The sequence below is a fragment of the Ascidiella aspersa genome, chromosome 1 (assembly GCF_963924565.1).
Source record: "Ascidiella aspersa chromosome 1, kaAscAspe10.2, whole genome shotgun sequence".
Lineage (NCBI taxonomy): Eukaryota > Metazoa > Chordata > Ascidiacea > Phlebobranchia > Ascidiidae > Ascidiella > Ascidiella aspersa.
Genome location: NC_139447.1, coordinates 860,128 through 882,953, shown reverse-complemented (window position 1 = coordinate 882,953; position 22,826 = coordinate 860,128). Strand labels below are relative to the sequence as shown.

General features: G+C 36.7%; 1 protein-coding gene across 1 annotated transcript; it reads left to right on the top strand.

Moving 5' to 3' along the window:
- Window positions 1–1,264: 1,264 nt before the first annotated feature.
- On the top strand, window positions 1,265–19,902 carry LOC146166426 (uncharacterized). The gene is made up of 5 exons (XM_083390322.1): window positions 1,265–1,808; window positions 2,475–2,640; window positions 9,754–9,841; window positions 15,414–15,609; window positions 18,766–19,902. The coding sequence occupies exons 1-5, from the start codon at window positions 1,425–1,427 to the stop codon at window positions 18,814–18,816; spliced, it is 885 nt and encodes a 294-aa protein (XP_083246448.1). The 5' UTR covers window positions 1,265–1,424; the 3' UTR covers window positions 18,817–19,902.
- Window positions 19,903–22,826: the final 2,924 nt, after the last annotated feature.

Sequence of the window (22,826 nt, the reverse complement as noted above, 5' to 3'; positions counted from 1 at the left end):
GAAATTTTTCGGTCGTTTTTTAGGCAGTTTTTAAAAAGGTTTGCCTTTGATTTTTAAAATATAAAATGTATTTTGCGGATTGTTGTGAGATAACGTTTAGTAAAAATTCCGTTTGATATTTTTGTTGCGTCTACGATTAATTTATAGGATTGGTATATTTTAGATTTGCACTTTGGTACATGTTTTAAATTGTACTGGGAGTCACAGCCGGTTAAAAATGAGCAACATACAATTTCGTTAAAATTAAAATAACAGAACTTAAGTTTAAATGAGCAGTAGAAAGCATTCTGATCTTCTCAATTTAAAAAATCTAGTTTTTGTGATTTATTATGTGACTGTTGCCCGCCCGGATTAGTAGATCTATTAAGAACAACAAGTTTTAGATTGTTAAACGCTTGCCTTAACACAGCTCACCGTTCAAAATAACACCACGATTATCGATTTTACAACGCTGGATGTATGCGCCTATAACTCTGTTGATGTTTACGAACGTTATAAAGATAACATGCTTAAGTCTGCTCGTCTTTAAACGCTAAACAGCAGACTGAGGTAACTGAAAGCTTCTCCCTACAATTTAATGTATTCAGTCCACAAAGTGGCCTAAATAGGTGACCAAAATGAGGACCGAACCTTTTTTGGACTGATTTTGTGCTATTATTAAACATTTCTGTTTATACCGACGTTACGAGTTTAACCAGAACTTTAATTTCACAATTTTGTGGCAACACGGAACTAAAAAGTAGCTTTAAATTATGGGCTTTTAAACGGCCAGATTTTTTGGCCGGTTCAGCAGCTGGCGGCGAAATATGCGAAGTTGTTTGTGTTGGGAAAACATGAATCGCGATACAAAGTTGCGCTCGCTTCACAGGGAGGCTGACTTTAATGTGACGCCGCTTAAATATTAGAAGGTATCGAGCAGAATGCAAGGAATTTTCGGGTAAACATAAAATGGTTTACTTTAAATGGATGCAATAAAGGCGTTCTGTACGAAAATAGTGGAGAACCGCACCAAATATTCCTTTAAAGCTCTACTAGGTTTAGAACGGTCTTTAAAGTAGAGGCTCTGTTTGTTTAGCAATGTATTTGTAAGTAGCGAGGTTTAGAAAAGGTGAGATGTTTTTCTAATAGTGTGAAAAACAAAGGGGCGTTAAAACAATAAGTTTAAGGAGTTATTCTAAAGAAATGTGAAATATATATTTGTTGGACATTAGCTTTAGGTTCAATGCCACTAGAATGTTTACCACGGTTCATAACCACATCAAGCTTAACTTGTTTTTGTGTGAAAAGTGTTACAACTAGTGTGCCTTTAAGACTTTAAAGAAGTTTTGGAACCGTGGTAATACTTTCTGTGTTTGACAAAAATAGTTCAACTATAAGAATTAATTCTAGCCCTTGAATTTCCAAAAAAGCAAAAACCACAAAATATGAAATTAAACGCGATCTTTGGGACTCTGCTTCTCCTGATTTTACTTCTTCCGCTCCTCACCGAATCGAAGCGGCGCAGGTGCCGGGTCGGGGAATCCCCTCAGACCCACAACTGCCGACGAAGGGGACGAAAAGGGGGTTCCCCAGCCCCAGCCCCGACCACCGCGCACAGAAAGAAGACTTCGGGGAAAAAACCTTCGTCTGCGGAAATCCAGGCCCCGAATCCCGGCGGAAGCTCATCGGCGGGAAACGGGAGCCTCCCATCTGGGGACGCGCTCTACTGCGGTCCTTGCTCGGAGCGACATTGCCCTTCCTTCGCTCGCTACAAATGCAAAGGAGGAGTTGCTCGTGGATTCTGCAACTGCTGCCGCGAATGCGCCAAGGTTTGGATTTATTTGTTTATTTTGAAATACACTGATTATATTCGGGTAATGTTAAGGAACAAATAGTGTTTTTTATTTTGTTTAAAGTGATATTAAGGAGTTTAATCATCAGTTTGAAAACTGCTTGTTGTACCGTGTTATTCTAGTAGTCTACATGCATTTTTAACGAAAAATAAAATAGCATTTGTCAAACTAACCCGAAGGAGAAAACGACTTTCCACTATGCCGTTGGAAAATCATGATTTAGGTTGTACACACTGTGTCTTGTTATTTCGCACAAAAAATGCCCACAAGTGACGTAACTGGGCGGCTGAGAGAAAAATAACCCTATTTAAATGTAGATAATTTTGGATCCTTTTAGGCCGCTGGTCCTTTACCACTTTCTGTTTACAAGAACGAAAAGCACACTAACAAAACGAGTTGGCAAAGTAAAGATTGCAAACTGGGAGATTAAAATTATAATTTGAACGCTGTTGTGGGGAACAAGCTCAAACTCGGCTGGGCATAAAATAATTAAACAAAAGTGAATTTATAAAAAAGGTAGGATTCTAGATCACGCCTGTAGGTTTATTTGAGGAACAGTTGACTATAATTGCGCCGTACAAAGTAACGTGTCTCAAGTTGAACAGAAAAACTTCTAATTATTCCTTTCCCATCTTTATTCAGGTTGAGGGGGAGCTTTGCGGGGGATTACACGACCACTACGGCAAGTGTGACGTCACACTGGAGTGCCGCTTCGCCGAGAGCGTGGGTAAGCGGTCGGTGCTCGGGGCTGGGGGGGAGAAACCCAGTGACGTCATCATGATGTCACCTAAGAAGACGTGCCACAAAAGTAAGTTGCGCAATAAATGTGCGAAAATGTATTTGACAATGCTTTAGATTTGTAGCTTTATGTCGGGCAGAAAATGTTTTTAAATTAAAAAACTGATGCATAATATTATTTTAAAATAACATTGGAAAAGAAATATTTGAATAAAATGGGCGAACATATTTGCCAAAATAAAGTTCGAACATATTTGCCAAAATAAAGTTCGAACATATTTGCCAAAATATTATTGCTGAATTTCAATAAAATATGCATAAGATGAAATTCTGTATGAAGCAAAAAATAACACGACATTAAAAAAATACTACAAATTAGAAAACAACAATTAAACTTGAAAGGCAGTCAAGAAACATTTACAGCGTGCGGTTATTTTCAGCAATAATACAACTTAAGGAAGATTGTATTCCAGAGTATAAACCTCTTGAATAAAAGTGCAACCAACAGACAAACTTCGTCTTAAAGTGTTTGTTTTTAATAGTTGCCACAAAGTAGTTTCGCTGAAGAAATGTTTGTGGATCAGAAAACATTTCGTCGAAGTTTTGAATGCCATGTTTAGGATCCAACGCGAAATCTAATCGTCGTGATTGTTACGAAACAATGAGAGCAGCGCGCGCGGTTTCTAATTACACGCCATTATTAAAGAGTTGGCCACAAAAACGTAACCTTTCTAAACGCCATAAGTAATTGCAATCGCATCGAGTTTTTTATATGTTTTTGTGTTTAATAAACTCGGTATCTTAAGTAAAGAGTAAAAATAAACTTGAAAACAATAAAAGTAATTAACTCCATGTTAAGTGAATAAACAACAGGTTGAGGCTAAAAACACTATTACGAAAAAACAAAACATCGAAAACCAAGTCTAGAAAGAATTCTGATTACATAGATTTATTTTTTAATTCGTGTTTTGACGTTCAACTAAATCCCTAATAAGAATAACTAACAAAAAATATATTTTTCATTTCAAAGAAAAAAAACATGAGATACAAAGGAGGCAAAAACATTGGACATGTAAAACTGAAAAAAAAAAAATAGTAACATTACTTAAACCGCACGGTATTCATTTGTTTTAACCTTTAAATAAATTTTTCTTAACTTGATTTTTTATTCAAAGTAAACTAAAATGACGATCTTTTGTTTTCGTATTTTTTAACCTTATTTTCACCCCGTTTGAAAAGCTATGCACTTGACGTTGAGTGTTGTTCGATTGATTCGATTCGCGCTTATTTTGCATAAACACGAGACACGAGGACGTAACAATGGGACTGATCTTGTTTAAGCGCACACTGGTGTTACGTCATAATGGAAAACCTAAAAAATCCGCTACTTGAATTTTAATCAAACTTTGTTCTTCAAAACGCATATTTTTTATTATGAAGTTAGGCATATGAAATAGCAATTGGTGCGAGGTCAAACTAAGCGAATACCTTAATACAAGTAAATAAAAAATATAATTGTAGTTGCGTTACACCCAGTTGTGAAGTTGCTTATCCACGTTTTGAAAAAATAAATAAAGTTTAAAACCATAAGTTTATGAAATGCTATAGTTAGTTTATCTTAACCCATAAAAGTCACCTCTAAACAATTCTGTAAAAATAAAACACTTTAGACCAGGGGTGTCCAACTCAAACATGCCGACGTGTCAATTTTTATCTTATAACTTCTTCCCATGCGAAAGTTTAGCAACTTTTTTTTTCTAATACTAAAAGCGCTTTTATACAAAAAATAAAAACAGTATAGCGTTATAGTATCAAAAGTAATTGTTTGTTGTTGTAATTGGTGGGATTGTTTTGTATTGTGAATAAACAATGCCAATTGGCTGTATAACAAATTTGGCTTTTTTGACAATTGGCTGCATTTTTTGGGGCTTGCGTGCCATTGTTGGACACCCCTGGTTTAGGCCCAAATTCAACCAGTTAGGCCGGGGGCGGATCTCTCAGGTTTGATACTAAATACGGTTTGATTTGTGAATGGAAAAATGACTGATTACTTTATTATTACAGTAGGGATTTTGTATGTAAGCCGGTTATTCTGGGTAAGTTGGTTTGTAAAAACAAAGTGCTTTGTTTACAATTTAAAGCTGTTGATAGTCATAAGGAAACAACTGAAGTAAAGCGATCACTAATAGTGGGGTTCATGTTGAACATATAAATAAACCATTTAAAACGCTAGTTTTTCACCCAATTTGTATTGGGCTTTAGTAGGGAACAAATCGTAGACCAAACATTTGGTCCTAACCCGTAAAAAGTACACCTCTAAACCATCCCATGAAAATGGAGCACTTTAGACCCAAATTTAACCGGTTAGGCCGGAACCAGGGGCGGATCTTTTAGGTATGCTGACGTCACCACTTGATCGCCTGATGACGTCATTAAAAGTACAGAACGTCGTTTCCATGTGCTTCAAAATGACACATCGATTGGTTTGTTACATTACCTCGTCAAAGTAAAAAGCCACTCTAAACTTTCAACATTCCATGGCTGGCTTATTTCATCGGAGTTTACATAGCAGACAACTCTGTCCCGAAACCCTTAAAGCGCACTTAATAAATCGCTCGATGGAAGAACAATAGCGGAGTATGTTGGCGCATAAATCATCAAATATCGCAGGACCGTGGTAAGGGTGCTTATGCGGATGAGAACACTTGTAAAAATTGTTCGCTTTGTTCCAAAACCTAAACTATGACGCCCGAAAAGCGTCTGGGAATTTTTGATCGGCAAAATGTAAATGCTGATAACATCGCGACAAAGTGCGCTCCAAAATGATCCACGTTCTGTCAAGGTTAGATCAAGTTCAAGTTGACGCTTTGGAGAAAAAAACTACTTAAAAACCACGATTATGAAACGATTTCAAACGAGCAAAAACCACCCTTTATAAAGCCAATGTTGAAGTCGTGTCTAGCACAAAACAATAAAAAACACTCACATGAAACAAATGATTTATAAATATATAATTTCAATTCGGACCAATTATATATTTTATATGTTTTACAAAAACTTTTAAAAAAAACATTTATCGGGTTGTTTTCATCTTTTCATTTTAATGAAAGTGTTTGTTGATAGTAGATTCTAAAAAGTTTAAACGTTGTTTTTGTAATGCATTTGGTTTATTGCCGCGCAACGTTAAAACACTGTTTCGTCACTATTTCGGTATGTTATGCGTTAAACGGAGTCAATCATAGTTTTTTTACATATAAAGTAAAACCGTTAATTTATGTTCTTTAAAACTTACACTATAGTCAAGAGTTGGAAAACGCCCAAAACCGCGAGCTATCAGTTTTCTAATTGAGCGTTAAGTTTGGGAACTCCTTAAACGAGTCACAATCCACGCTTAATTAACATTAAATCTAGAACTGGGCGGAAATATTTTGATTTTTTTGGCCTAAATGTTAAGTTTGTGTGTTTTACAAATCAAGAGAAAAACACACATGAAGAGAAAATCGTATTTCAAGTTGGTTGATAATAAAAAGGGCAACGTCCTAGTTAAACTAAGCCTCGTAAAAACTAATAATGCAGTACTACATTTAATTCCTAAAATGAAAAACAAAATATAAGATATTTTTGATTGAATTCTAATTAAAAAACGGTCTGATTTAATTAAACTTTTAACTCGCAGATAAAACAAAACGCCTTGGTTAAATAAAGCCCAAAATATTTAAAAACGCCTTGATTAAATAAAGCCTGAAATATTTAAAAATGCCTTAAAACCGACTTTTCGACAATGCGTCACAATGAGTTGTATATTCTGGAAATAACTATGACCAAACAGCAGGTGTTGTTTAATTGTTACGTCACAGAGAGATAGAGATCGGAAGCAGTTGGTGGTGGTCGGTAGATAAGCTTGATTAATAGCCACTCGTTACACACATAAGAGATATGTTGGTTGTCCGATCAACTGGCCAGAATATGTGGCCATCTTTAGAGGCCGGAACTCTTTTAGGGCCCACTTTAAGAGCTAGACTTTTTGTGCAATATAAATCAAAGGTTGTTTATGTCCTACAACATTTTGCACATATACTGCAAAGGAGTTCGGAAAAATGTATTTTATTACCCCCATTATACTGACGATTGCTATAAACTTCAAAAAACCAACATCCTAAAAAAACCTCCGCATTTCATAAACCATAAGGAATGTTTAAACATTTTAGCCGCACAAATAGTTCGTATAATGCTCACAACTGTAAAAAAACTCGAATTTTGTAATTTTGGGGTAATTTTTTATGTTTTCCGTTAGTTTAGTGGGTCCAGCATAATGATTTGTCCACTAGTCAAACATACCCAGTGTCCAGGAGCTGTGGTAATGCCAGGAAAGTATCCCAAGTGACTGACACAATGTATGTCCACGCGGTAGATGAAGCAGCAATACAAACAAGCTGGTTCCGGGCAGATAGTGAGAACACACAGCGCTTATCTGATGCCAAACACAAACCCACAAACCCACAATAGCTATACAGAAGCTGGAAGCATCCACTTTTAAGTGAACTTAATATGATTCACCAAACACCACCCAAAAAAGTACAAATTAAAAAAACAGATAATAAAACTTTTGTTGCTTAGAATTTCTTTCAAACCTTCAAACGCTTCCACATCAAAAATAAATCAGGAAAACCCTTTTGTTTTGAATTACTTACGACAGACTTTGGTTTTTGTAATACGGAGAATTAAATTTCGTTATAAGATATAAGATCTTTTCTACATATCCAAACTAACTGCTTGTTTTATGTAGTGTAAGACTTTAAGTTACAAAAATAGCTGCAAAACTATATTTTACCAATCTTTCTTTTCTGCTTTGGTCATTTTTTTCAAACATCACTAACAGATCCATGTTGAGTAAAAAGTAAATTGTATTTGAACGAATGTGAGTTCAATTTTACCAGCTCAATGTGTTTTTGAATGATGGATTACGTACTGACGGTATTCCATTAGCAATCGCTATATTCGTCCATTGACTCGGATAACCATGTTTTGTATAGGTCCTTAGTCTTGCGTGTCCGTAATAACAGTTGCCTCATTCGTTATATTTGGCTCTAAAAGTCCCTCCGCTACCGCTTAGCTGTGTGGATCATTCTGTTACAAATCATCTGTGTGTTTAGCGAGGCATATTTGTACGACCCACAAAGGGAAGTTTAAACAACCTGGGCCTATATATTACCTTTGTGAGTCGCACCTTTTGTAGCATCGTGTGAACAAGACATTAGCACTTGACATTAGAGACCAAATGAACACAATATTAAAGGGACGGTGCCAACTCTTGCTGGAGACCGGAATAAACTGAAAAACGATTCTTTGGTAACTTTGATGTTTTTTGCCCACGAGTATGATGCAAGGCCTTTTCGACGTCATAATATACATAAACATCGCAATATTTACCGTTAGTCATTTGTCAGTTTATGGAAACGTTCTGTAATGGCCTATTTGAAATATCAGACTTTCATGATTCGTGAAAAGTAATATAAACTTGTTGCGTCTCCAAGCATTAACCGCTATATACTGATAAAATATGAATAACCTAAACTCAAAATTGGGTGTTTATATAATATAATAAAGGAATATTTTCCATAAAAAACTTAACAATCTATTTCTTGTTGGTGTTTGAAATTAAATACCGATAAAATAGGCAAATATATTGAAACATTTGCAAAATAAATATTAATATTTTCGCTGTTCTATTTTTGAGCGGAGTCCGTGAGAAAGTTAATTGATAATAATTCTAAACCAGGATGATAATACTGGATTACTCAGAAAATCATATTCACAAAAGGCGTTAATAATAAATGAATCAGTCGCCAAACGTTTCATTCAAGAGAAAGTGCGAACTAAACGACATAAAAGCAAATATCCGCACATTTATCGATTTTCACGTTGGAGTTTTACTTTTTCGCTACTGCACCTCCTTGGAAAGCGCATATTGGTTCGTAGGGTAATAAATGGGTCGAGTGGTTGGGTGTCATTGACGTATGGGGCCGCCCCCATTGGGTGGGGCATGGGCGGGGTCAGATGGGGTAAGTGAATTCTCAAGTGCGGGCTGGAACAAGGGTTTGGGTGAAATATGGTTTCGGGTAAATGCGTGAAGAACAAATTTGTAAATGGCACTTCGTCGTTTTCTTGCTTATTGTTAAGATAACGTTAGCACTTTGCTATTTAAAATAAAATCCAATTGTGATTAACTTTTTTTTGTCGGATTTAAGTGTTGGACAAATTGCGACATCGACAAGGTTTTACACAACTTTAGGTGATTAAAGTTGCAATGAAAATACACGAAAGGTGAATTGTCCAACTTGTTATCCGCTTACTTCTTCCACTGAAATGTTTTTTCTGCATACTTCATTGGCTTTTATTCCTACTGACCTGGTCACTACGGGTTTCTGATAACTTTAAAAGTAACATCCATTTAAAAAGAAATTGTTAATATTAAAATACAACTTCTTTGATCAGTTTCGCTTGGATTACACCCTTTTGAATTGACTTGTAATTCAAACTTGGTCAATAAATGGCAAGAAGTAGTTTCGTTGACTCTTGACCCCGTGCAAAGGTCAACGACCTGTGTTGCGCAAACAACGTCATCAAAGCATTTCTGAGGCGGTGTGAAAATGGGGTAAATTAGGGGTAAGAATGTGGGTCCCACTCGAAAGTTAAGGGGCGAGGGGTGGGGTTTAATCTGGGGTGCTTACCCCTACAAAGTGGGGCCTTACCCATGGGTTCACCCAGCAAGCCTCCCCTGCACTTAGAGGGATTTGTGGGGTTGGTTTGAGTTGGATTGTTGCAGCAAATTGTGTGAGAGATGCACTTAAGTGAAAGTGTTACAAGACAAACGGGTGATGAAAATTACGCCACATTTGACAGGATAAGGAGGGATTAGTTTTTTTCAAGCTTCAAGTTAAGTTTCCCCTAGCAGCTCAACATACATTGAACAAGAAAATGTAAGAAAAGTAAATCAAGTGATATATGCATTCCTAGAAAATTAGGCAAAGGCCATAAACCGCACTACTTAGACTTCCATACAAGTCTGTTATAATTGTAGGAACTTTTGCACGCTGATCACTCCTGCGCATTAACCAAAGAATTCAACTGACAACATTAATGACAACTTTTATTTTTTAATTTTTAATTTCTTTTTGTGCAGTTCCCAAGAAAGCCACGGGACCGAAATGCAAGCCTGCCTGTACACCCGAGTTCTGCCTGGCTAACAAGAAGGCCATATGCTCGGCAAGGTAAGCAGCTGTTGATGGATAACCGTGCCTAGGCTCATTCAACGAAACGAATTTTATGTTGACTATACGAAGTTCTAATGACTCCCAGAGTATTTTTCGACACTTGATATCTAAAATTGTGGCCTAAATAACTGATAAAAGATCATCATTTTTTATTTGCAAACTTTTCCACTGAAAATTATGAACAGATCCGTGTTTAGTGTTCCTGATGTCTAAAAGTTTTATGTTTAAATATGAGAACCAACAAAAACTAAAAACTACAGGCTATTCATTCATTTATGGCGGATTATAATCATATTTAAAAAAAGATCATTGAAATTCCAAGTTCTACTTGGAAGTTTTTGAAAATCGTAAAAAGCTTGTAAAAATTTCAATACCTACGATTTTGTCCTGATTTCGAGAAATAACTTAGCAGGCAAACAACAAGTTTCTACACTCTTGAGTGATACGAAAAGTAGCCGTGGATTTCAAGGCGGAGATAAATCCTCACTAAGTAAGACCTTTGCTATTGCATTCCACCCAGGGGTCAAAGTCCAACCACAACTCACTAAACAAGACTCACACAAAACATCATTCCAAGCCCTCGTAACATTGCGGGAAACAACAGCTAATTCCATTAAAAGTTCACTTAAAACTCGAATCATTCCAATTACGCGTTGGTCATCCTATGACGTCATGGCACGATATCAGCTGATGACGTAATAGCTGGAGTTTGCAATATCGCAGTAAACAAGTCGATTAAACGCCGTAAACTTGCGTAAAAAAATCCCAAACCCAAACAACAATGAGTTTGACAGTTTCTGAAACAACAGGTTGTTTACGACGTAATAATGGTAGAAGAATAATTAGAACAAGTAAATCGCAGGAGCCGAAATGTTAATATAAAAAAACTCGAAATAAAATAAAAATCGTTGATTTAAGCATCGCATTATGATCAGGGGTTAAAGTGGAATAATTTTTTTAACATGAATAATTTTGTTTTGCCGAAACGCATTGACATTTTCAGATATGACGTCAGAAAGCAACGCCATAACGAGAAGTCTTATACACAGCTGAAATCTTAGTTAAAATACATTCAAGAAGATGGTGGTAGAATGTTAGCCTGGTAAAAAACTAACATTATTTACAAGTTCTGCGTAGCTGCAAAATATATTGATAATGCCGTTGCGGACCTTCCGGCTTCCTTTCACCACTGGGTGTAAATAACAAACATTTTTTAAGATAAACGTTTTTTTAATTGTGTATAGAGAATCACTTTAAGCAGGAAGCGAGAATCCAACAAGGGTTTACTTCATCTGTTAAGTTTCTGTGGCTACTGAATTATGCACGACTAAACAGTCGCTTGGAAATATCGAGGTTAGGTCGGTCGATATTATCGGTCGGTGATGGTCGATATCGAACGATCCTGTGAATTTAAGCGATGTTGGTTTTTGCTACTTGACACGCGACAAGTAATTTAACTTGGAAGCTATTGATTGTGAGATGACATCATCATTTGTTCGGCAAATAAGAACACCTACCAGCTTACATGGCAAACTTGCTTCTTAAGTGGTTTAAAGCTGTTGTATATGAAACGCTTTGAACTCACTTAAGTAAAAGTTTAATCAATTGTCTAATAAGTTAAGTAGAGTCATATTACACCAAACACTTGAGTAAAATATAACAAAAAACAATGAGTTAAGAACTCAATACTTATAACGACCCTCGGCTAAACAAGGTAGTTTATCATTTTATGCTGTTTTTAAGCTGATTTTCAAAACTTTGGATGTCTGCACCAATAACAACCATTAAAAGATGGATATGTATTAAGGGGAAAGGAAATATTAAGTTTTAAACATTAAGATAAACAAAATGTTCACAATGAATTGACTAACAAGCGTAAACCGTTGCACGATTGCGCAATAATAGTCGCTCTTCACCCAATTGTTCGCGTTTGTGGGTCTATGATGTCACAATCGGGGTAAAACACCCTCCATAGAGTAAAAAATAATATTTGCCGAAAGATTACGGATCAATCATGAGTTTATAAAGTCAAAGAAGTCCAATATCGTGGATTGTTTCTCGCATTATTCGCTAACAATCAGAACCGCGATTTCCAGGCATCTGCTCAGTCCGGGGTTGTCAGATTGTAATCTTTATTGATGATGTTGATTCTGTGTGATTCGGCCGCATGGGTCGAACTTTGAGGTGCCAACAAACTTTTGAGCCGAGCTTGATGCGAGATTAATTTGTTTCAAGTCGATATTTGCTCCAAGCAAATACTCGCAATCAAACAAATTCACGAGGAGAGATGGAATAACAGGGAAGGTACTGAGGGGTAGGGGCAACTATTATAGAGAAGGAATGTTTACCAAAATTGTATACAAGGCCATTAAAAATAACAATTGTATATGAGCTGCGGTAAAATGTGATTTTTTAAGTTAAATAGGCAAAAAAAAGTTTACCGAGTAAAGAGCATCTTTATTTTTTACGCGAACGGTTATATTAAAACTCAGAAAAAGTAAACAAAGCCCATATGATATAGGGCTACTATTTGTGACGTCACTAACAACCCCCACCCGAATATTTGTCGCCCCCCCCCGGGAAGAGGGGAGACACGCGATCCGCGTTTGTTTTACCCCCGAGAACAATGAGACAATCGCAACGACGAGCAATTGTTACGTCACAAGCTTGTCACAAACAGATCAAAGGTGGCACGCGATCCGGACCCACAGAGTGTTTGCCCCCCCACCTCGTTGCACCCCCTACTTCGATTACGTCACCAATCAATAGTTAGCTTTCGTTTTCAACTGGAGCATCCCATTTTCGTCGAAAGGTGCTTGAATCTCGTTGTTTCCTAAAAGGTAAAAGTTGATGACGTCACATTGTGTCTCGTCATTTGCTATGACGTCACTTGTCTGTACGTTTTTCTTGCGACCATGTCGTTTCCGACCACCAAGCACTTTAGAAAACAGTAAGTTTGTTTGTTTTTTGAAGTTTAAAGAGTTATCACATTGTGACGTCATTCTTTAAGTTTGTCGATTCGCGTTTAATTAGTTGTGACGCAACAATTAAGTTTTTTTCGCGTGATTGAGTATTGTCAAATATAACTTAGGGTTTGCTCAATTTCATTTCGTTTAATGCGACAAAGCGTGTCGCTTATAATTTGAAAAATGCGATAAAAACTAATACAAATAAATTGCAAATACAGAAATAAAAACGTCTAATTAAATTCCTAACACATGCTGAGGTGGGACTCGAAACTGTAACCCTCGGAACTCGTGAGCTGCCCTCTGTCTGTTGCCGGCTTCACATCAAAGTCGCACAAAGGGCAAAGCAAACACTCTAATCTCGGCGCCAAACATAAACATTAGGCTGGATGCCAGCTTGTGCAAATACGTTGCGGTTGTGTGAGTTTACATGAGGATATGCTGGGCCTTATTCGGTCTGGAATGTTGGTTCAAGCGCGGCAATAGGCTTTGATTGTGACAGAGATTTACGCCAAGTGCTAAGGGCAAACATTTAGTTATTGTAAGGCCGTCCAAGGTTCACAAGCTGCCGGCCAAAGTCTTGGGCGAAAACACTGGTGAGTGAAAAACGTAAATACTGCCAAAGAACGTTGTTTTACACCTTGCCTTACAAAAAAAACATACGAAATGAATTTTCTTGCAAACCTAATATTTTTATAAGTGACATTGACAGAACATAATAGGTATAGATAACAAATCTTTGTCTTAGTTTTATATTAAATTAACAGTCAATTTATTTAGATAAAACTTAGGTAGAAAAACATACATCATTTCAACACAAAACTTGAAATCTAATATATGTTCCAAACAGCAAAAAAAACGAAATTAACAAGAATAAAAAAAATATATTTTGCAACCAAGAAATTCCTCTTAACTGACAACCTTGTTATGTGACGTATAATGATTGATGAGTTCACCAAGGTACACGTTCAAGGTCAAAAAGTCGATTTAGAGGTCACGACTCGAGTCTCAAGGTCAAAAACTCACTTTCCCACCGTCATTCTTAGGAAAGCATTTCGACTTTTTTGGTTTCGCCAAACGCCAAAAACATGTTATTATGGGTTAAACGCAGTCAAGCGTGACTAAGTAGCCGCAAGCGTAGGAAGCGGGGTTAGAGGTTATGGTTGAAGGTCACGGTCTAAAGGTAACCTTGGCAAAAACGTGGCCGACAGCAAGGTGCCCTTGCGAGATAAGATCTTGCCCAATCGATGTTTTCAGTGTAGGTTTTGGGACTTTACTCCTGGAGAAAGGCTGGTCACGAATCATTTAAACACGAACACACCCATGTGCTTAAAAAAGACGGAATTCACTCGCATTTCAAAACTTATTTATCGGGGGCAACGTGGCTTATGCTGTAAGCCTTTGTTCCCTGACCTTTTAGGTTTGCGGAACCCTACAAAAAGAATGAATAAATTATTGTATATTCGTTGTAAACTGAAATGTTGCACTAAAGGAAACTGGTTGAATATTAACTCCACACAATGTATAAAAGTATCAGTATATTTATTGCATCCAATCGCAGACAGAAAATTTTAACAAGAAGCTTACCAATAGAAACAAAATTGGAATCCTATACAATTAAATATATGTCTGTGCAACATTGCGCATTTGAAACCACTCTTAACGATGTGCCTCATTTGAACTGTGGTATACGCCCAACACTATAACGTGTGCTGCTTTATGCAAGGAATGTATGATTCATGTTGAGACCGCTTTATATGTAAAAGCACAATTTCAAAAGCGTTGACCAGAAAGTTAAATTTAGTCAATTATGGACAAAATTTACGTTTTAGCTTGGTCTCTATAAAGTTTACGCGTGCCTGTATACCACTGAAAATAGCTATGGGATAAGTCTAATTTATCGCAGAGTGCTTTGTTAAAATCCTTGCTAGATTATAAAATATGGCAGTCCTCATATAAGGGCGTTGATCATATTTTACGTGCGCCTGCAATACAACCCTCTATAACTACTTTATGTGCAAGGTCTAAATCAGAACAACCTTGCTATAAACATTTCCACAAGCAGCAAATCACCTAGCAGGTAACAGTTATATCGGAAATACCGCACACCGAAAAGTAAGAATGTACTCAAAACACGTATAGGACAAGCTCAAAAAAAGTTTTTCTGCATTTAGTTTATTGCAGGTCAGCAATACTTTTGTTTTTTACACATTTTCGCTGTTCTTATGATTATGTTGTTCAACACGGGGTTTCCAAAATTTTAAGTCTTCGACTCCTTCTAACCAATCAAAACTTGCCGAAACCCTTGGCGTTTTACAAAAATAAACAGAACAATACCTTAATTAATATGAACTTTGGAGCATAATGGTTGGAGGTTGCAGTAAGACGTAATAAGAATATCAAAGCCCATACAGAAGTAGGTAGCATTTTGGACGTTTCGAATAACTCTTCATTCATTTTCAACATTTGTGGAACTTGTTTGGAATTGTGTTTTACTTTACTTTTAGAATTTACATATTAGGAAATAGTAGAGGCCAACCGTGTTCTCTAGCCAAACGTCATTCCCAACCTTACAACATTGCTTATCCACCTTAATATTTCAGGGGTGTTACGACGGGTGATCAAAGTTGCACGGGGGAGTGCCAGCACACCTCATGCAAAGCCTGTTTCTACCAGGAGCCCTCCCCCTGCGCAATGACCTGCGCACAAGACGACTCTAGGTGCATCAAGAGGTTCGGCAACTGCGCCAAGCGGAAAATATGCGCAAGAAGGAAAAGCATCCCTTGCAAGAAAAAGACGGTGAGAAACAACGCTGACGTATGTGTGGGCGTGACGTCATGTGTGGGTGTGACGTCATATGTGTGTATGACGTATGTGGTGGTGTGACGTCATATCCACATATAACGTCACGCCCACACATGTTACGTCATATGACGAATTGACGTATGACGGAGTGACGTAATATGACAAAATGGCGTAAAGTGTGGGTTTAAGGTCACCTAGGGGTATGACGTATGTGTGGTGTGACATCATATGTTAGTGTGACGTAATAAGACGAAGGGGCACTAAATGACAAAAGGGAGTAATATATGGTTGTGACGTAATATAAAGAAATGGAATTGTAGACATGACGAAAGTGTGTATATGATGTTAGAAGGACATTTGTTTGCTTAAAGTTTTTTGTGTTTGCATCTATTTCTGTAACCACTAAATCTCTGCTATCCCCAGCATAGCAAGTAATGTGCAAAGTAGAAGAGACTACAGGTTTTCATTATTGTTAAATCCTGTAAACCTAACTTTAAAAAATTAATGAACTATAGAGCCTTATTACAATGAGTTTAATACCTCTTGATTTCAAACTCGACCCATGCAAGCTTTGTGCGAATAAAGTTAAACGAGAACTTAAATGCAGATATCTCTCCAGTTTTGCAGCAAAAGAGCATACCAAGTCACGTGACTAAGCCAAAATTTATTTAATCACGAATAAAAATACCACCTAACTCGTGTCAACAAATGCCCTTTAAACCCAATATTTGACCTTCGCTGAAATATGTGACATTAAGTGAAAAATCCAGACTTGAACCGCGCGTTTGTTGAAATTAGTGCGGGCGAAAAGGTTACCACAACAAAACGAGGTACGGTCTCAAATTTAAACGACCTTTCATCGAGTTTAATGATAAGCAAAACGCAGTCAAGCGGAACAATAACCTTCAACAGCACGATAACTGCAGCGTCATCATCACTCAGCACTTTATAAAGTGCCCCACGAAGTCAAATACAAACCCACACAAGGAACACCAAAGCACAATAAATGTGCGGTCAGCAGCTGATCAAGGTCACGTTTAACGGATGAAAATGTCGCTTGATGAAAGGTGACGTATTTGCGTCTTTATTGTGGCTCATATGCCAGTTATACCAAGTGGCAACCCAATGCTTTAAAACGTCACTAATATTTCAAAACAGGAGTACAAAGATTAAAAATGTAATAATTTATGAACCTCATAGCTGATATAAAAACTGTGGAACTAAGTGTTAAAAGCCAACACTTTTAATCTATAACAATCGCTCTTTAAAAACTTTTTAAAAACCAAGTTATTCTTTGGAGTTTTGGATCAGCGTAAATAATTGAAACAAAAATAAGAAGGACAACTTAAAAATAATAGACTTAAAAATGTTGATTCATCGGCGACAAATAGCTACTGTTGTAGGGCTAATGTGACCTTAAATTATCTGTTTTGTAAAAACTTAATTTACAAAGACTTTCAGACAACAAAAGCAAATTACAATTATTTAAACGTTTAAATAACGCTTTAACTTTAACCGTTGTCAAATATTAGTGTTTTTAGTCAAAAGTTGAATACACTACGTTTTCTAAAAACAATGCTAAATTTCATAAAATCAAGTGATTTGGAAATCGACAGATATTTCAAAGAACTGGTTGAAGAAATTTATTTGATAGGCACTTTAAAGACCCCAGGGACACATTTTTGGAAATATAATTCTATTCAAAGTTGTTGCTTGGACGATAACAATCACGTACTTAATGCAGATTTGTGGCAGGAATCGCGTCTCGGAATTGTGACTTTTCCTAACGAGTTTCATAGTTTCATTCGTTTTTGACATTGACAAATAATTCCGCAAATGTGGTGCAAAATTAGGCAGAAAAGGCAGCTTTATTTGATGCGTTAGCCAGTTGTTTTGGTCGTGATTTTGAGCAAGTTTTCAAACATGCGATTAAGAGTCTGCAACAGACTTTGCAATTTCGGGCACAAAAGCAAAACTCGCGGCCGCTTTTATCCTGGTGGTTTAATATCCAACAAAACATCGTAAATGCGATGAAGCCGCGGCGTGTTTATGATTTACAGCTGTTGTGCTGTTGACTTACATATTCGCAAAACTGCCAAACAAACTCACCGAGGCAGTTAGAGCAACTTCAAACGGTGCGCCACCTGCCGGATGTTTTTACGACCCCATCGTTAAATATATCGTCTATTTTCACACGCCTTCGCCCGCACCACGAATATTTGTACGCAAGGTCGACGCCACCAGGGCATGGTCCAGGGGGTCGCCATGCCTTGCCCTCCCCCCCCCCCCCACAAGAAATATGTTTTTTCAATTTAAGTAAATATTTTATGCGTTTTGCGCTAATTTCTATTTACTTAAGTTTTCAAGTCCGTTTTAAGACAATTTTACGCAGTCTGAGACGCTATACGCAATATGGCATGTTATTCAGTGTGGCTTATAAACTCTACGAAGTGTATTTTATGATTATTGAGACAAAAAATCCTTTGTTTTGAAAAATATAGGAATCTCTTTTAAGGTCCTAAAGCGTCAGGTATACGTATTAAATTACAAGTTTGTCAATTTTAACCAAGATAACGCACTTTTTGTCGTTCATCGCGAAACTAAATAGCTTTAGCTTCATATCGAGATCGCTCGAGAACAGCAGGTGATTTTAGGATGGAATATTTTATGACGTAAATTTGTCACGTAAGCCCTGAAAGCAAAGCCCCCCCAAATTAAATGTTAGATCCGCCTTGCGACCCGCGGGCTGCGGCGTGCGACCTATAGTTGTAAAAAAATACCAGACGAATAATAATTCTACCTGTTAGCTTTAAAGGTTGCGCAAATATTCGAAGCAAGTGTTGTGTGGATTCGCACGCAAGGTCGATTAAAATAATATTTATTTGTCTGTCACCTCTATGAGGTCACACTTTGGCCCACGGGTTCAAAGTCATATTTTTGCTAAGGTCAAAGCGGCTCCGAAACAAACACTTATACAAAACAAACAAAAAAACAGCAAAAACAATAAAGCAGGTCCAGCAGATCAACATCGTTGCTACATTATTAAACTAGTAATACTTTTTCCTGTAAGAAGTTTAAGCGATCCAAATTAGGCAACTGTTCTTCCACACTTTTTATTCCAGTCTGATTTTAACCAATCACGTTTCGCAGAGTTCGCGCGGGAAATTCGTGTGCTGGGTTCCCGGATGTGAGATGCAATGAAGCGGAACCGACCCACCAACATTCACAACGACTCGGGAGGAGCGCGATTCGGTGGTAACCGGTCAACTAGTGCGTGCACAAACGTTTCTATGCAACGAACATTTCTTGAAGTTCACGTCCCGAGAAAATTGAGTCAAACAAAATAAAAGAACAATGAGGCCAAGGTTTAATTGGATTCCGGGGATCTATAAAGAAATCGGAAGATCCAAAGGATGACATTTGGTCTCTTTCGTTTGGAACTAATTTATGATACACTGTTTTAAGTTTAAATTCAAAGGATCATATTTGACGCTTTTTCATCATGTTTTTATTTCGAAGAACTATTGGACCGCCGCAAAACTGTGTTTTTGTAGAATAGTTCATTTTTTATTGGCATTCTGGAGCTAGATATCGTTGCTTTTTTGTGTTGTGAGGTTTTATTAACCAAACGTTTTCTTTCGGAGTTTATGTGTTGCCCCTGAGTAAAAATCTAAACAGAAGCATTTACTTCAATTCGAGAAATGTTTCGCTTCTTCGAGGCAAATAAAGTTTTCAATCTCTATAAATTCGTTTTTGTCGGCTTTCAATCTTCGCTGCTTGCTTTGCTTGAATAAAAAGTGCTTATTTTGTTTCACGCAAGATATCGTCTTGTTAACTTAAAGGTTTAAAACACCTTTTGTTAATAACAGATATGTATAAAGTCACAAAATTACAACGAATTTTGGCCGCTTTTACTTTGCTTTGTTTACAGTTATAAGCCCTGCTTTGCTTATTTTGATTGCTGGACAATCAACTTTAACCTTGTTTCACCATTAACTTACCGTTGTCTTTATAATCCACATCCTAATATCACAATTACTTACTTACAATTATAAACTGAACAAAACAACGTTTAACTTCTATTTTTTATTTATTGTTGCCCAAAATACGAAAATCTTATTTTTGTTTTCAACTATTTTCGCTTTTGTTGTTTTGCTTGTATACGATGTTTACCCGCTTTCTGCTGACGTAACAGTTATTGTTTGTGACGTAATGCTGACGCCATAGTGACGTAACTGCGAAAATGCTTTACTAACAACGAAACGACATCAGCGATAATAAATTGCTTTTGAGCCGATTAACGTTAAGAAATTTTTGATCAACAATTCCATATTTCACTCGGAGGTAAATTGCTGTAAGAATAAAACACTTAATTAAATAGTTTGACAGACTCACATAATTTTTAAATTTGTCAGTTTGTCCCACGAAAAACAAGCAAAAATTAAGTTATAGAAAAATAAAGCCTTAAAGAAGCATATTATATTATGTGACCTTTTTGAAAATGACCATATCAGCATATTAGTTTAATTAAAAGTAAGTTAGGCATCTAATTCGCGATGATTAATTTTACAGAAAAGTTAGTGCTTTATCCATTAGGTATTTCTAAATTTAAATACTTTGGTTTGCGTTTGCAGAATTTCACCAGTTTATATTTTGTCTTCGATATTTATCGCAAATCTTACAAGAATCCAGACTTGGCGCTAAACCAAAGGAATTCGAGTTATTTCTTGTTTATTTTCTGGGGATTGCGGACATTGTATTGTGATAGGCAGGCGAGAAAGTGTAGGTTGCTCCTCAAGCCTTTTCACATGTTGGTGCAAGTGCTTGGATGGAACCGGGGTAGGGTTTCACTGATAAGGAAATCTAGCGGCGAAATTAAGACTCCTGGTGTTATGTTACAAGCAGCACTTCGTGGAACGGGGGCTAGGTAGGGGCTTAGGTGGGGGCCAGGGTAGGGGTTCGGGGGGTAACTCTTACCTTTCGGGCAACGTTTGATCGCAGGCCAGCATTTTATGTTGGTATGTAAATTTTAACCTACATTTAATCATCACTATTGTTGCTTTAAAGTTCTTCTGTAACTTTTACATTAAATCGCCACCATCCAGTTTATGTTTGCATTGTTTTATTTATTTCTAAATACTGATGATGCTTTATTTTGTGAAATATACAATTTCAACACGACATAGACAAAAGAGGGCCAGTGCACTATTTATAATTTGTCTATTTAATTCAATAAAAATATTGCGCGGTAATGGATTTATCTATGTTTAAAACAAGCGCATTCGGCTACCTCCGTGGCTTTGAAATTTATTAATTGCAATATATTGTTTTGATAATGTCGCAAACATTAAAAGCTGGATTTTAGTAAATTAATTGTGAAGTACTGAAGGATTTTTTGTTCGCAGCGACCTAAGCGGAAGTCTAACCGCGAAGCTTTGGAGACACAATTCTATCCACTGAACTTTTTCCAAATAAGACAAATAGCATGAATAAGTTTGAATTCAATTAATATGAGCCATGACTTCGTATCCGCAATTATAAAATGACAACTTGTAAACCTAAATTCACCCCCAAAAAGTCAATACTTTTTTAAATTTCCGTAAAATTAAGAATATCAAACTTTTTTAGGAAAACGCTTTACTTTAGGAATCCCTTTATTCAAAATTGATCAAGTAGCTAAAAACTTTTTAAATGGAAATTCTCACCTAGAAGGTTCATATTTTTCCGAAAAAGCACGCGATATGATTATAAAAAAGTCATTTCACTTAAAAAACCATATAAACAAAACAAAAAAGCGAATTTTTTTATTTTACTTTAAAGGTCGTTTGTTGTACAAAAGTGGTAATACAATTAGCGAGTGTCTTTTCACTCACTCGTGGTCGGGTTTATAGTTTCACGCGCTGCAAGTTTGCGATGAAGCGTGAGGCTCTGAGCAGATGTTCCATTTCATGTCTGACACTTTGTTGCAGCTCTGAGCCCAATTACCGCCTGTGCAAATACTGCAGACCCTCGCAACTCGCCTTTGAAGCAACGGATTATTCCCGACCCACGCAAGTAATCACTCAGCCACTTTTAAATGTTGTGGTGAAATGCTTTAAACGCAAATGACCAAGGCGCTAAAAACATTCTGGGAAATTACTGCGGTTAAAGAATAGATTCCGTTAAAAATGATATCATACGTAACTAGACTTATTCTGCAAGAAAAGAATTCATAAATTCATTATAACTCTATATAAGAAATTTACTTTTGCGCATAGGCTACCCTTAATTAGATCTTAAAAGTAGTTTGACTTTAAATCTGAGGTGTTAAAGACACTAGCAATTATCTAAGTAAGTTTTTTACAGAGGGGTGAGATTTAAATGCAAGAAGAAGCCTTTCCCGTTGTTATAGTTTGGCCGTTGAAACCTTATGCTTTAACACAATTTATTTTGGAGCATTTTAAACAGAGGAGTTGGTGCTAAACGGTTATAAAAACAATTCCCTGCGTTTAGAATCTTTGCAAATTTCTTGCGGTAAATCCTAAATGCTGTTTAAAAACTTAACCATGTATATATGTGTTGTGCACATTTTAACCTTACAAGTTATAAAATGTTAAAATGCTTGGTATGTTTCAAACATATTGTAAGTTTAAATCATGTAAACACATAACACATCACTAAAAGTTTCCGAAAATTTGCGAACTTAAAATTCCCCACAGCTAAAAAGGTCAAAAATTCAAAGTTGTTATTGTTTAAGATTATCACCCACCCTTATGTGGAACGACAAATTACGACTCACGCGAATATTATTGAAAATCTCTACAGAACAGCGTCGGAAACTACTACTTGCCGCAAGCATCAATTACCCGGCACGGTTTGGGATTAAACCAAAAATAGATTCGCCAACAAAGGACTGAATATGGCTTAAATCGCCGGGAACTTTCTATAAATAGCGCCGTAAACTGGCGGTTTGAGTTATGTACCCCACCTTTCTATGTGGCTCTGGGGTTGGGCTTAGGAGGGGGTAGTGGTAGGGTGAGGGGTGTTGAAGTGCTCTTTAAAATAAGAGCAAATCTAACGTTTAATATTATCCATGGTTATCACTTGCAAATATACTTTCGACTTTCCTGTCTCTCCAAGCCAAAATATGAAAAACCGCATTTTTATGATTTTGCTACGATGTTTGTCATCGGCGCTAGGGGCAAAAAATGTCACATAAAAGCAAATTATCC

What these genes read in the sequence shown, in the direction of transcription:
- LOC146166426 (XM_083390322.1), top strand. Translation starts at nt 1,425, where the DNA reads ATGAAATTAAACGCGATCTTTGGGACTCTGCTTCTCCTGATTTTACTT. An exon ending in AAGGCCATATGCTCGGCAAG is followed by an intron (nt 9,842 to 15,413) that starts GTAAGCAGCTGT and finishes TTAATATTTCAG; the next exon opens with GGGTGTTACGACGGGTGATC. An exon ending in TCCCTTGCAAGAAAAAGACG is followed by an intron (nt 15,610 to 18,765) that starts GTGAGAAACAAC and finishes CACGTTTCGCAG; the next exon opens with AGTTCGCGCGGGAAATTCGT.